This window comes from Cetorhinus maximus, chromosome 2 (assembly GCF_964194155.1).
Source record: "Cetorhinus maximus chromosome 2, sCetMax3.hap1.1, whole genome shotgun sequence".
NCBI classification, from domain to species: domain Eukaryota; kingdom Metazoa; phylum Chordata; class Chondrichthyes; order Lamniformes; family Cetorhinidae; genus Cetorhinus; species Cetorhinus maximus.
Window position 1 is genome coordinate 181,980,874 of NC_135880.1, and position 15,866 is coordinate 181,996,739.

General features: G+C 43.2%; 1 protein-coding gene across 4 annotated transcripts in view; it reads right to left on the minus strand.

Moving 5' to 3' along the window:
* The window catches only part of LOC144668344 (MOB kinase activator 3B), a 154,444-nt gene that overhangs the window by 57,631 nt on the left and 80,947 nt on the right, over positions 1–15,866 (minus strand). For all 4 annotated transcript variants that reach the window (XM_078530255.1, XM_078530271.1, XM_078530264.1 and 1 more), the window contains exon 2: positions 2,636–3,205. In XM_078530255.1, the coding sequence (XP_078386381.1) occupies positions 2,636–3,053 (418 nt within the window). In that variant the 5' untranslated portion in view covers positions 3,054–3,205. The remainder of the gene's footprint in view (positions 1–2,635; positions 3,206–15,866) is intronic.

Here is a 15,866-nt window from a genome sequence, read left to right on the forward strand (position 1 = left end):
TCTATATTAGCTCCAAGTTCAAAATTCTCATGTTCACCTATAACCCATTTTGTTGCCTCTACCCACTTCTGCAACCTCCTAAAGCACTACAGATCCTATCCTCACACCAGGCTCTGTCCATGACTCTACCCTCTTCTGCATCCCCTTCCTTCACCCAAGGTTTGGCAGTTGTGCCTACAGCCATCCAGGCCCCAGACTCTAGCCTTCCTTTACTAAACCTCTCCGCCTCACTCTCCTCCTTTAAGACACTCCATAAAACCCACCTCTCAACCAAGCTTTTAGTCACACGTTCCATCATCTCCTTTATTGACTGGCATTGAGTTTTCTCTGATTACGTCTCTGTGACGTGCTTTGGGACATTTTTTTTCCAAACATTAAATAGCTATAAAAATGCAAGCTGTTGCTGTGGAATGTATTATAACCAATCAGGATAGATTTTAATTCAATCACTTTGGGGTCCACAAACGTAGGAACAAGAGAGAAAATGAGCACCACATTTTAGCCCATTTTACCACTGTTTACTTTTCTACCCTACTGAGCTTGGAAACACTGTCCCTTTAAATAATAAAATATGACAGCATAAAAATCTGGAGTGGAAAGCTGCATATCACATTAACTGACTAAGTGTCTATGACAAAGATAGCTTCAACACATTTTAACTTTTCCTATATCAGTGATTAAGAATTCCATTTTGAATGAGCAAGTCAAGCCTCCTACATCATCGGAAGGTCCAATCTAGCTACAGTTTTTTATTGAAAAGAGCTATTTGAATGATTTACTTAGCTGGAGGCACTCAGCGCTGAATCTATAGATAATGCTAAAGTACGCCAAGAACAATGGCTGGGTCTTGCAGCTTTAATCTGTTGTAATATTTATTTTTTAAGTTTCAATGCTTGCACTCTGCTGAAACAATGTCCTCACATTGCCCAAGCTGCTTCATTTTTAAATCTAAGAACAGTGCTTGATTTGGTGCCTTGTACAGAATACGTATCCTGTGTTCCTGTACAATAGTGCTGTGCAACAGGGCCTCATCATCTGAGACACGATTTAGTAACACATTAGCGACAGGTTTGTACAAAACTACAGCAGACTAAGTATATGGAATTCCTACACATTGGCTTCCCTAGTAGTGACTCAGGGGAAATCTGAAATGAAGATTCACAAAAAGAATGAAGGAATGCTTACTGAATTCCAGAAGCACCAGTATCATCCTTGGACCAATGTCAAGGGGACAGCGTTTCCTGGATACCTTAGGCACTGAACTCCAAGGTGATCAAGATGGGGTGTTAAAGCTGAAATGCCAGCATAGCCTGCATTTAGTGCAATGCGCCATCTTGGTAAAGGAGTTGAAGCTCACATGAGGAACAGCTGCATGGATGATTGTTAAAGGGCTGGTTGCCTCTTGCATTCATTAACAAAGCTGCATGGCATTTTGATGGATATTGTTTGACCTAATGCCCTCTCCTAACTGACCAGCTGACTGGGAATAAACAAGTTGTTGTAGTAGATTATAAAGCATTCAAATTATTCTCTATTGATTGAACATTAAATCGTGCAATGTTTAAACAAATGGATAGGAAGCTTTATATCCCCGGAATAAAAGACAGACTTTATGTTAGAATATGCTGATAACACAACAAGTTGCACCACATAACCATTAGTTCACCATACCCTGTATGTTACAATTCCTGTATGTTGTATGGTTACCAAGTCTTCTCAATTTTCAACAGAAGGGAGATATTAAAAATTGAACCACAATTAGGATGTGAGCTGTTAGGTCACTGTGCTCAGTGACACTGTTCCTATCTCTTGCACCCAGGATGCAGGCATGAAAGAATCAATTAGAATTCAGGGTAGTCATGTCAGAAATCTCCCATTGCTTTTCCAATTAAGACTTCATCCACAGTCTAATTAAATTCCAATCCTCTCACTTATGCGATCTCTACCCGCATTTATTTGAAATTAATTCCTGAATTTGCTTACTCAATGCTCAAGAAACCCTCAGAATCAAGTACCGTACAGGATTTCTAACCATGTTCAAATTTAATCAAATAGCTGTAATCAACGAACTTGATAATCAACAACTTGTTCTACGATTGTGCTATCTATTGCCAGTTGCATCCCAATGTAGTGCCCCTGTCATCCATGTCCAGCTTGCTCAAATATTGCACATCAAAACTTTCAAATGGTACACTAGAATAGTTCTGGGAGTGTTTAACTGGTTCAACAAATGTACAAAACTAATAAAATTTCAGCAGCTGATTTTCAAAATGCATGCAAATGTTGGGGACCTTCACCTAGTGATCTCACAGGTCAGGAAACTATAGCTGTTATTCCCACAATTTTCTATTCATTTATTTGGCAATAATGTCAGTCAGAAAAACAGGGTTGTATCCTGAGACAACAGGTAATTTTGACTTAACTGACTGCATGGAAATCCTATGGGATTGTGTGGAATGCCAATTTTATTCAAGACTCAATATTACTCCCTGACGGCTTTAACAGGGAGTAAAATCAGACAGGGCGTAAAATTCCATTCCAACCAATCTCATCTGTTTTTTGATGGGCAAGTTAAGTTAATATTGCTCCCCATATCCCCATATGCATTTGTTCCCCTGAGGTTAAAGTAACTCACCAATGCTTGTTGGGAAGATTTCTTCATTGTTGATTTGTACCTCAATCCAATCCATCAAGAGGCTCATATACTGGGGAGCTGGAAGGGCAGTGGGTCTTTTGTATTTATGATCATCCTGCCACCGGTACTCATACTTTTGTCCTCCTGACATGATCGGGCAGCTCCTGTCAGTACAGAACTCACATATCGTCCCATAGATCAGGTTAATGCGATTAAAGAAATCCACCACATGAACAGCAATCCAGTCATTGAGGTCTTCACCGTTAGGTAGTTGGACCGCTCCCTTCAGGTCCACTCCTGAGCTTAAGGAGGCCTGTGCTTTCTTATGGAGTTCAAATCTCTGAGTGCCTGGTTCAAATTTCCTCTTTGGTCGAAAGGTCTTGTCTTTATTGAATACCTGCTTCAAAGCTGTTGACATGGTCAGGTGTTAGTTACCTCAGCCGATAAACTCAGAACAGCCACACTTCAGCAACTTTACGTCTTCCAGGATTTCTTGGTCCAATTTTCTGTAAGTCCCCAAAACGCTTCAATCTTTTACTTCCACTTGTTCTTTAAGGAGGCAGTATTTTCCTGTTGGAGGAGGAGTTGGGGTGGGGACAGGGGGAAATAGTTTTAAATAAAAGTGTTATTAATAGTACAAGTTATTTTAAACATGTGTTTAAGTTCCGGCTTACTACATTATGGATGGGTAGCAACTGTGTTCCCTTCAAATATAAAAACCAGGACCACCTTTAGAATCAAAAAGGATCAGGTGAAATTTTCAAGCCATTGCAATCTTCTGCAACATTCAATGTGATTCAAACAGCAAGCAAACCGATTAAAACTGGCATATCATCTGGAATAACATTTGAACAATTCAAAATTGTATATGAAAATATGGTTGTACTATTCAAACTGCAGTATTTAAGATAAAGGATTTTAACAAGGGCCTCTTCAAAAATTGTGAAGAAAACACTGGGGACTAAATCTAGTGGCAGAATGAGGAGCACGTGTCTTTGCCAGTTTTTTGTACAAGCACCACTGAGTGTGCAATGTTGGTGAAACTCCAGAAGCTATGTCCAGGGTACGGGTTGCTTAAATGGTCCAGTCTCAAACTGGTTGATGGGATGGGGTAGGTGAGAGTAAGGAAAAGAATCTACTTCATCGCATGAATCTGGCTTCTCAAACCTAACTGAAGATATAAATAAGCAACGGTCTTGGTTTTCGCAACTTGAACGTTCACCAGTCAAGAAGCATTCAACAAATCTAGAGAAACAATAGCAGATCAGCTACAATAACCTCCTAGAAAGGATGCTCAATTTTGCTCTGTATACCATTTCTTATAACTGAAGCTTCGTGGTAATGTGTGTCACCAATCACTTGGCAAATACCTCACGTGGACAAAGCTTTGGTATGGTTTATCTTTGCTCAGTTGTGGTCATGCTGTCTGAGCCCTTTGCTATTCGTAACTGATATTCAAGGTAAGTAGCTGGTCTCCAATGTCCATTTTATTTCATTACATCACAATTTCCACTTCCCTGCTGTCTGAAAGCAGCACTTTGTTCTGTATTATTGGCATCCAGCACTATTTAGGCGTGTTAGAGGTGTTCAAAAGATATTAATACCCAAAACTCTCGGTGTACAGATTTTTTGATGCAGGGTGTGCAGTTCAGTTTCAACACAATGCCATTCTTCACAAGCTGCTGAGTCACGGCATCTGTGAAGCTGACGTGTTCTCTGTCAGGTCATATTAGTGTAACTTAAAACCAAGGGTTAGTCAGATGTCAGCTTACATCAAATAGACTACACTGTAGTTTCATCACGCACTATCCCTCATCAAGCAGCAAGCTGCAACCCACAACAGATCTACATACCACTGTGAACGTGCTAAAAGACAGAACATAACATAGAATAGCAGTCAAGGTTCAGTGGTCTTATAACAAGTGTAAGATATTAGAATATGTTTTTCTAAAATGACAACATTTTTCCTGTGGTAACTTACACATTTCCCTTACAACAGAAGAGGCCAAACCAGACAACTCCATGAAGTAAATCAGTTTCGAGTGTGACAAAAGCCATGATAATTTAGTGAAAGAGAGACTGAGAGCTGTTAACTTTTTTACATTAATTAGATTAGGGGGATCCTTGTATTTTAAAAAAAAAGAGTTTAGAAACAGAATTGGTGAGGGGGGGTGAAACGCCACTGGTCTGAAATGTTAATGTTTTTCTCTCTCCACAGATGCTGCCTGACCTGCTGAGAGTTTCCAATCTTTTCTGTTTCAGCTGTTTCAAATGCTGATGACTCACATCTATACATACTTCCCAAGGGGGAAAACTCTCAGCTGGCTGGAGTCATACCCAGCACAAAGGAAGTTGGCTGTGGTTGTTGGAAGTCAATCATCTCAGTTCCAGGACATCACTGCAGGAGTTCCTCAGGGTAGTGTCCTCAACCCAACCATCTTTAGCTGCTTCATCATTGACCTTCCTTCCATCATAAGGCTGAAGTGGGGATGTTCGCTGATGATTGCACAATGTTCAGCACCATTCACGACTCCTCAGATGCTGAAGCAGTCCATGTCCAAATGCAGCAAGAACTGGAGAATATCCAGGATTGGGCTGGCAACTGGCAAGTAACTTTCGCACCACACAAGTGCCAGGCAATGGCCATCTCCAACAAGAGAGAATCTAACCATCGCCCCATGATGTTCAATGGCATTACCATCACCGAAACCCCTACTACCAACATCCTGGGGGGGGTTACCATTGATCAGAAACTGAACTGGATTAGCCATATAAATACTGTGGCTACAAGAGCAGGTCAGAGCCTAGGGGTTCTGCAGTGAGTAACTCACCTCTTGACTCCCCAAAGCCTGTCCACCATCTACAAGGCACAAGTCAGGAGTGTGATGGAATACTCTCCTCTTGCCCGGATGAGTGCAGCTCCAACAACACTCAAAGAAGCTTGATACCATCCAAGACAAAGCAGCCCACTTGATTGGCCCCTCATCCACAAATATTCACTCCCTCCACCACCAATGCACAGTAGCAACAGTGTGTACCATCTACAAGATGTACTGCAGGAATTCACCACGCCTTGTTAGACAGCACCTTCCAAACCCACGACCACTACCATCTAGAAGGGCAAGGATAGCAGATACATGGGAACACCACCACCTGGAGGTTCCCCTCCAAGTCATTCACCATCCTGACTTGGAAATATATCACCGTTCCTTCACTGTCGCTGGGTCAAAATCCTGAAACTCCCTTCCTAACAGCACTGTGGGTGTACCTACACCACATGGACTGCAGCAGTTCAACAAGGCAGCTCACGATCACCTTCTCAAGGGCAGTTAGGGATGGGAAATAAATTCAGGCCTAGCCAGCGATGCCCACATCCCATGAAAGAATAAAAAAAACCTTTCCAAACGCCTGCAATCTATCAATCTCCTTACTTCCCTCAGGCCCCATTTGCTCAGTTGTGCTCATGCTGTCTGAGCTCTTTACTATTTCTCCTAAGATCTAAAAGCCTTTGAAACCTGGGCTTGACAATATTTAAATCGCTATTCCATTGTATGTCATCTCATCATTTTCCAACTCGATGGTGACCTGCCCTATGGACCTTGGCCATTCATCTTGATTTTTCAATTAACAACATCGCCCTGAGAGAATAAAACATTGCAATTAATTCACACTGTCCTTGACAAGTTGGTTAGATAACGGTAGAAAGAGTCACACTTGTCATGTTCAGGAATTAGGCATGGGGTGAAAATAGTTTTAAAAGAATACCAATTCACCTGATATAGTCATAAATGTCAGTTCCAGGTTTGGGATATTCTGTTCTGAATCATACTTCAGAAAATGCAATGTTCTTATATATATTATATATTTTATATAAATAAATATATATATATATATACATATATAATATATATACATCTCTATATTCTAGTATGAAATAACGCAGAATTAAATATTTTCAGGAGTAATCTGCGGATAATCTCAAAACAATGGAATTCAGTCTGGTCCATGTGCCATGTCAAAACTTGATCTAGACATTGGCAAATGGCCACTTCCTGCCAACTGGTCTGTAAAATGGTACCAGATTAAAAGTGGTGGTGGAGGCTGCTAGTCTACTCAGTCCCTCCTCAACTGCAGACTTTTGGTGTCCTTATGCAAAATATGTTGCTGAAGTACTTGCTGCTGCTCCTCAAATACAAACATGCCTCCTTCAGAAGCAGCTTTGAACAAATCCAAAGGGCCACATACAGAGAAATTTTGCCACCAAATACCAACCAAAAGATTAGGTTCTGATGAAGCGATTTAATACATATACTTTGTTGTGGCAGTCCAGTGTCCAATTGTGCTTCTGGCATTTGCAATGAAGCCATTTATTTTCAATCCTCTGCTAAGGCAATGAGCTAAAGAATTTTAAATGAAATGGTTAAGAGATTGGTTAATGAAAGTCACACTGTGCCACCTCAACACATGAGTTTGCGAAGTGTCGGCTTTGATCACCAATTTGTTGCTGCACATCATTTGGCAGCAATAAAGTGATTGCCCCATGTTGAAAAGCAGCGGGGTCGTGTATGGGAACTTGGTTTATTTGCCAGCCCCAACGCTGAGCAACCTGTGTGAGTGCTTCAGGCCTCTGCTCCTGCTGAGGCAGATTGGTACCCTGCTGATGGAGGAACATGAGCAGAAACAGGGCAATGTCAAACATGGGACAAAATCATCAAGGGAGCAGAGTCACTGGAGATGTGCACAGAGTCAATTGGTGAACTGTTTCATAGCACGTTGTGCATTGCCTTTTCACAGAGGTAAAGTCCCACAGGTGCCCAAGTGAACACTACTCAACTTCACTCTCAATAGTACGCACCAGGCAATTCAACCATGAGGGGCAATGACATCCAAAGCAAATTCTCACCCAACATGCACTGACAGCAAGGGTCAGTGGATAGCAGCCAGGAGCAGGAACTCAGGCCAATGATCTTCTACCTAACTCAAGAATGTTGACACCAAATGGGATCAATGCTTTCAAGGTACTGTAGGAGAGTTGGCCAAGGAAGAAACTTCAGTTAAAAAAAGCCAATAATATGCAGGGATTAAAAAGCCGTACCTTCCAATTAATCGCAACATGTATCTGCTTTCAAATCTTTCAAGGCTTGCTTGGCTGTAATTTAAATCTTGTGAGGAATACATTACATGTCTGATGCACCATAGAAACAGATTCTTAAACAGGTTTAAAATCTAATGAAATATAAAACAATATACTTACACTGATCATTAGGTAAAGACTGTTTTTTAACTCTTAACAGATATCATTGAAATGCCAATTACACAAAAGCCCTGAATCATCCTGAAATTGGGAGTTCAGCTGTGGATGAAAACACGTGTGAGCTTCAGGGTGCAACTTGCCAAGACTGCACCGCCCCCGCACAAAATGAATACCAATGTATTGGCACCAATGTGAGGATTCCGCCAACTCTCTCGATGATGTGCTTCTCACTTTCCTTGCCCATACTTTGAAAGGCACAAAGTATTTTTTTTCCCAATTGGGTTTGCTCTAGTTCCACACAGAAGGGAAAACTCGGGGACAAAGAGCCCATCGGGTTATGAGAGTTACCTTCAGAATTACTTCTACAAACATTTCTCTCTCCAGTACAACTGCGCTGTCTCAACTTTTACTTTAAAGGAAGCAGCAGTCCTGTGTGGGGACTTTTCTGCAGCGGAAATCATAAATGAGGCCAGTCAGTCCATCTAGCCCAGGTTTGTCCAACGTGCGGCCCCCAGGTTGGATGTGGCCAGCGAAGCCCCCCCCAGTGGCCCTGCAGACAGTTTCCAAAATGCCGGTAAGCGGAGTGGAAGATTCTGAAAGAAACTGCTCCTCCAATCATAGGCTGTTCCTCTCCCGCGTTTGCTGCTGATAGGCTCACGGCAGTAACAAATGTGGAAAGGAAACAATCTGTGATTGGAGGAGGAGCAGCAGCACTGGCAGCAGCAAGTGAGCTCTGCAAAAAGGAGTATTGGCAGGGTTGGAGGGGGTGGTAGAGATGGAGAGGGGAGGAGGCTGGCTGCTGTGCAGAGCCAGACCGGGGTGGGCTGTGTCGGGGAGGAGGCTGGCTGCTATGTTGTAAAAGGCTGGAGGCAATGGTGTGGGCAGATGGGTGGGGTGGAGGGGGTTGGTGTTGAGGGTGAAAAGACTCGTTGCCTGGGGGTGTGGGAGAGAGAGAAGAGGGAGAGAGTGAATGTGAGAGAGAGAGCGCGGATGTGGGGAGAGAGTGAGTGGAGGAAAGAGGGAGTTGAGTATGGGAGTGAGCGACAGTAAATGTGGGAGAGAGGGAGAGCGTGGGACGGTGAGTGTGGTAGAGAGGGTGAATGTGAGAGAGAGGGTGAGAGTGGGAGACAGGGAGAGTGAGTGTGGGAAGGAGGGTGAGTGAGTGAGTGTGGGAGGGTGAGTGAGTGAGTGAGGGAGGGGGGTGAGTGAATAAATGTGGGAGAGAGGGTAAGTGAGCGAGTGTGGGAGAGGGTGAGTAAGTGAGTGTGGGAGTGAGGGTGAATGAGTGTGGGAGGGTGAGTGTGGGAGAGACGGTGAGAAACTGAGTGAGTGAATGAGTACGGGGAGAGAGAGACCGAATGAGTTTGGGGACAGAGAGAGTGAGTGAGTGTGGGGGAAAGAGAGAGAGAGAGAGAGAGAAAAGAGAGTGTGAGAATGTGTGTATGTTTCTGGCTCACTCGCAGTGTCAGGATTCTCACTCAGCCTCACGCCCACGCACCAACACACAATCACATCCACTCACCCTCACCCCCACTCACCAACACACAATCACACCCACTCATCCTCACCCCCACGCACCAACACACAATCACACCCACTCACCCTCACCCCAATGCACCAACACACAATCACACCCATTCACTCTCACCCCCACGCACCAACACACAATCACACCCACTCACTCTCACCCCCACTCACCAACACACAATCACACCCACTCACTCGGTGGGTGAGGGTGAGGTGAGTGAGTGAGCATCAAGAGGTTGGGAGTGAGCCAGACAAACAGACTCTGTCTCTCACACTCTAATGGTGATTTTTGTTAATCACTCTTTTTAATTATCAATTTATTGTTTTCACATTGCTTTATTTTTGCTCAGCAAGCTGTTTTTTTTCTTCATGCCTTAACTTTATTTTGAAATTCATGTTTAATTTTGTTTTCTTTCCGAAATTTGCTCATCGGCCCCTTGAGAGAGAAAAAAATGGAAATATGACCCTCAGGTGAAAAGGTTGGACAAGCCTGAACAAGCCTGTACCAATGCTGGTGCCCCTGATGGAGCTATCTGGTCACATCTCCCCTCTCTTGCCCTGTATTCTTCAATGAATCCAAGTATTTATCTAATTCTCTCAAACTTACAATTAACTCGGCTTCAACAGCCACTCATATTAAAATAAACATGACAAAAACACCCCTTATGCCTCATATACTAATCCCAACTTTATGTCCCGTTGTTATCGAGTCTAAGAAATGGAAATAATTTATTAATTATCTGCTCAAAATCTTACATTATTCAATACATCTATTAGGTTCTCCCATTATTGTTATCAATTCAATTTTCTTTTTTCTAAAATCTTAGTTTGGATTAAAATGATGCAAGTAACAAAATTGTGCTCTTCTGTGTGGAACACAGTGAATAGTCTCTCACAGTACATTTCTAATTCTCTATCTTCTGGAAACAAAGCTGCGAATTACATTCTGCTGATGTGAATTCTTCTCTTGAATACACTGTGCAAACATAAACTTGGTAAGAGTGAAACATCAAACAGACAATGGAGGGAAAAGAAAGCATCCAGGTCAGTCCCTTCTTCAGAAGTTGTCTTCGTGTTAACCTAATGTGAAAGATCACCAGCTCAGACAATGAAGTGAGCAGTAATTGGCCTGATCAACTGACCAGAACATTCTTAACACTGTCAGCAAAATACAGAAACACATTCATTTATATAGCACCTTTCACAACCACCGGATGTATCAAAGCGACTTACAGCCAGTGAAGCACTTTTAAAGTGCAGCCACTGTTGTAATGTAGGAAACGCAGCAGGCAATGTGTGCACAGCAAGATCCCACAAACAATAATATGATCATCATCAGATAATCTGCTTTTGTGATGTTCGTTGAGGGATAAATGTTGACCTGGACACCGGGGAGAACTCCTTTACTCTTCTTCGAGACAGTGCCATGGGATATTTTACATCCAGCCAAGCAAACAGATGGGGGCCTCGGTTTCATGCCTCGTCTGAAAGATAGCATCGCTGACAGTGCAGCACTCCCTCAGTACTGCACTGGAGAGCCAGCCTTGATTGTTGTGTTCAAGCCCTGGAGTGAGACTTGAACCCAGAACCAGAGGAGAGTCATCGCATATGACATATGGGAATGATGAACTCGAAGGAGAAATTCTGCAAGCAGTTATGAGTTTTGCTGGGTGGAGGGGAAGCTTCTCATGATCTATATTTTATAAACTATTAAAATTGTTCATTCCTGATTCACATCAGAACAAGTAGGTTCTTCTCTAATCTTGCAATCAATTTATTTGCTTTGAGCAATGGAGCTGATTGCTTCTGATTCTTGGGACATCCCAAAATGGGTCACAACCAGTGAATTACATTGTAAGCATAGTCAAACACAGCAACCAATTTGTGCACAGCAAGCTCCCACAAACAGCAATGAGATGAATGGCCAGTGAATTTGGTTTTGATTATCTTGGTCGTAGGGTGTTGGCCAGGATACCTGCTCTTCTTTAAATAGCTTTATGGGATCTTTTATGTCCATTTGATCAGGCAGATAGGATTTTGTTTTAATGTCACTTCTGAAGACAGCACCTCTAACAAGCCAGCAAGTGTCCTGTTAGAACTGCACTGAGATGTCAGTCAAAATTATATGCTCACATCCTGCAATAGGGATTCAATCCTTAATCTTCCTGAATCAAAAAGTGAGGGTGCTACCTCCTGAGCTAAAGATGAAAGAGGTGCTAAGTAGACAACTGGGGATAGAGTGGAGAGGTGGGAAAGCTCATCTTTCAAATCATTCTGTTGTCACTCTTAACAGCAAAATGATCTAGACCCAACTTTCATATTGTCAAATAACAAGAATTGCACTGGCTGTGCCAGGAGATCTGGAAATTCCAGGATCTATGGGACCCCCAATCTTTTTGCAAACTAAACCCAACTAAACCTGCTCCTCCCCATACACTCCTCCTGAGTTACCACAAAAAGGAGCTGAACGGGTAGCTCCCAGCATCTCACCAACTTCCTAACCTCTCACATCGACCACGCAACATCCAAAATCAGCATCAGGACACTGTTAAATCTATGCTTCGTGCCACGAAATGTGCTCAGCCCTCAAGTAACACCACTCAAATGTACGATTTAGCATTAAACTGTAAAAACACAAACTGCAGCTACCATTTAATTTATAGTTTACTGCGGTCTCAGGGAGCAGGTACATTCTCTACAGAGACCTTTTTCAAAGTTATCTACAATCCCTTGGCAAAAAGCAAACTCAAAAAATGCATCGTGGAATCTTTATTTGGACTCTCCATTGGAGAATGGAATTGAAAATATTTCCAAAAAGATCTTAAAGCAAAAATTAGTGGCAAAGAGTTTAGACACAGAAAGTGCCAGAGACAATGTTTTTCACTGTCAGTCTACGCTTCCTGTCCATCTTAATGAGCAATTCTGTAAAAGTGAAAGCAGGTCTAGAACAAAATGTGCATCAAAATCAAAAGTACTTTAGATTTGTGGCCATTTGTTATCATAATTTGTGTGAGCTCTCCAACAGTCACTGCAGCAGATTCCGGTTCCAAAACCTTTGTCTCCCTATAAGATGTGTAGTTCTTGACCCAGTGCTGTTAATTCGGGGTTTGGTTAAGATGCCAAACCTGTCTGCTGGGTACAAACCAGCAAACTGATTAATTCAGAATGCAGGAACTTATAGTGCAGGGCAATTTAATTAGCACACTGTATTTACCGAAATTCATTCAATCTAAATTTCCTTATGTGCAACAATACTTTTAAAGTAGAAAGCAATTGTCAATTTATATAACCAGAGGCTTGGAATGATGCAGCAGTTAATCCCTCCATTTTTCACTCTCGAGGCGTGTCAGCTTGGCTTAAGCTCTACGAGAGATTTCATCATCATCAATAACCAACACTTACATTTATGTACAAAAGCTATATACGGCAGATGCTGAAAATGTGAAATAAAAACAGAAAATGCTGGAAATACTCAGCGGTCTGGCAGCATCTGAGGAGAGAAAAACTGAGTTAACGTTTCAGGTCGATGACCTTTCATCAGTTCATCGACTTGAAACGTTAACTCTTGTTTTTCTCTTTCCACAGATGCTGCCAGATGTGCTGAGCGCTTCCAGCATTTTCGGCTTTTATTTCTTGTGTTTATGTCGTGTGTTTAATATTTTAAAATCCATAAGTATTTCACAGAGGCATAATTAAAGGAGAAGATAAGAGAAGTTATGATTAATAACTTGATGGGTTTGAAGGAGAGTCTTTCTTCAAAAAGAAGGGGAATATTATAAACCAGAGGTATCAACTGTGGCTCAGTGAGCAGCATTCTTGCCTCTAAAGCAGATGGTTGTGGGTTTAAGTCCCATTCCAGAGACCTGAGTAGAAAATACAGGTTAACACTTCAGTGGTGGTGCTGACGGAGCAATGTGCTGTCCTTCTGACAAGGCAGCAGGTTGTGTTATATATAGATTATATATATTTAAGAAGGAATTAGATAGATTTCTGGACTCTAAAGGCATCAAGAGGTGTGGGGAGAGTGTGGGAGTATGGCGTTCAGATAGAGGATCAGCCATGATCATACTGAATGGCGGAGCAGGCTCGTAGGGCTGAATGGCCTACTCCTGCTCCTATGTTCTATGCTTTCCTGGATGACAAAGGAGATAGAAATTAAGATAAAGAAGAAAAAGCGTGCTTCTGATGCATGTCAGGTAGAAACTACAATTGAGAACCCGGCTGAATATAGAATATAGGTTCAGAAGGGAGGTTAAGGAGAAAGTAAGGGAAGCAAAGAGGGAATATGAAAAGAGACTAGTTAAGTTGCTCATTCGGAGGGCTGGTGCAGACACGATGGGCCAAATGGCCTCCTTCTGTGCTGTAACAGTTCTGCAGGCACAAAAGATCACATGGCACTATTTTGAAGGAGAGGAGGGGAATTCGCCCTCGTGTCCTGCGGCCAATATTTATCATTCAACTAACATCACGAGAACAGGTTATCTCGTCATTATCACATTGCTGTTTGTGGGATCTACCCTTATGCAATTGGCTGCTGCATTCCCTACATGACAACAGTGACCACATTTCCGAAAGTGCTTATTCAGCTTAGGATGTCCTGAGGCTGTGAAAGGTGCTATATAAATGCAAGCTCTCTCTTCCATCTTTCTTTAAGGAAGGGAACTCAGAGTGTGGGGCCTGGGTGGCTAAAACCATGGCTGCCAATGGTGGGCCAAAGCAAGGAGGCACACACAAGAGGTCACAGCTGGAGGAATGAAGAGTTTGGGGTGCTGAGGAACAACATTCCCGCTAAGCTATATGTGTCCACGGCCACGCAGCACAGGCTTTGCTCTCGGTTAAACACAATGTGCACATGGCCGCATGAAAAAAAAATTGAAGGTAGAGCATGTTGAAAAAGTGGGACCACACAGCAACAAAGTTTTACATGAGAACATGGGTAGGAATTCATTGCACACACACAAATAGGGAATGGCAAGGTGAAAAAGGGGTTTAAACAAGAGGATGAGAATTTACAATTGGAGAAGGTGTTGGATGTTGAGCAGTCAAGACAGGTCACCAATAACAGGGGTGGTGGTCAGTGGGACTTGGTGTGGGAAAGGATATAGACAACAGTTTTGGATGACATCAAGTTTATGGTGCATGGAGGAATGGGAGGTCATCCAGGAGAATCATGGCTGCTGGTGATAAAGACATAAATTGGAGTTTTCGCAGCAGCTGATGTTTATGATGGAGAGGGTGTGGGTTAGAATCTAAGTTTGGGTACAAGTAGGGCACTGGAATCACAAATAGTCTGGTAAAAGCTGAGACATTAACAGGGGATATGGACAGAGCTGATGGAAATGCCAATGAGTTTGTGTGTGTGTGTGTGTGTGTGGGGGGGGGGTTGCGTTATGAAGACAATGGCTTGAGTCTTCTCAGTTTAGAAAATTGCAGCTCATCCAAACCTGGATGCCAGATAAACAGTCAAACAGCACAGAGGTTGTGGAGGGGTCAGGACAGGGGGAAAAAAATAGAATTGGGTGTTGCCAGCATACATTTAGAAGCTGAATCAGGTTTTCTGATGATGTCGCCAAGGGATAGAATAGAGATGGGGGGGTGGGTGCTGGGGCACAAGGATTGATCACTGGGAGACTTAAGAGGTAGTGATGTTGGGATGGGAAGAGAAGCCATTGTTAGAGATACTTTGCACAGAATTGTCCCAGATTTGCACTAAGTGTGGTAGTAGGTATGAAAAAAGACTAGCAGTTCAGCTGTATGTAGCCACACAACCAGTGATTCTGGAGGGAGAAGTGTGTGTGTGGCAGGGCTTTTAGTGCAAGCACTCTCTCCCACAAACGCGGAGCCTTCATCTATCACACTCATCTCACCATCCCGAGTATTTTCAATGCTGCCTGCTGGGGTTCCCTTTCATTTGTCCATCTGAGCCGACCTGCATCTCCGCCCACCCACTGACCACACTCCCATGCAGCCCGTCCAACACGAGGCTCCGCTCACTTTCCATTTGCACAGCACGGTAGTCGTCAAGTTTCTGATCAGCTTCCCTGTCCTTTCCCCTCCCCCAGTCACCCATGTCCTTTCCTCGATCACAGTCCAGCCTCCTGGCATCACCTTCCACCTCCCCACTGTTACCCTACAGCCTGAACCCTTGTCTTTCCAGGACGTCCAGGTGAACATGCACTTTCCCCACCCTCCTGAAAATCCCGGAGGTCATCCAGAGTGACCTCCCTGGCCTCCTCCTTCCTGACAGGTGCAAGTTTGCCTCCATGTCCCCACCAACCACCCTCACCGCCCCTTCTACCGGTACCGACGCAACCTCACCCTCCCACCTTTCTGTCTCCCTCTGCCCCATCTAACACTCACCATTCCCTCCTAACAGGCCCACCCTGAATTTGCTCCCCAGGAGGCAGTCATTGACTCTACAGACCCCTCCCTTGCATATTCACCTGGACA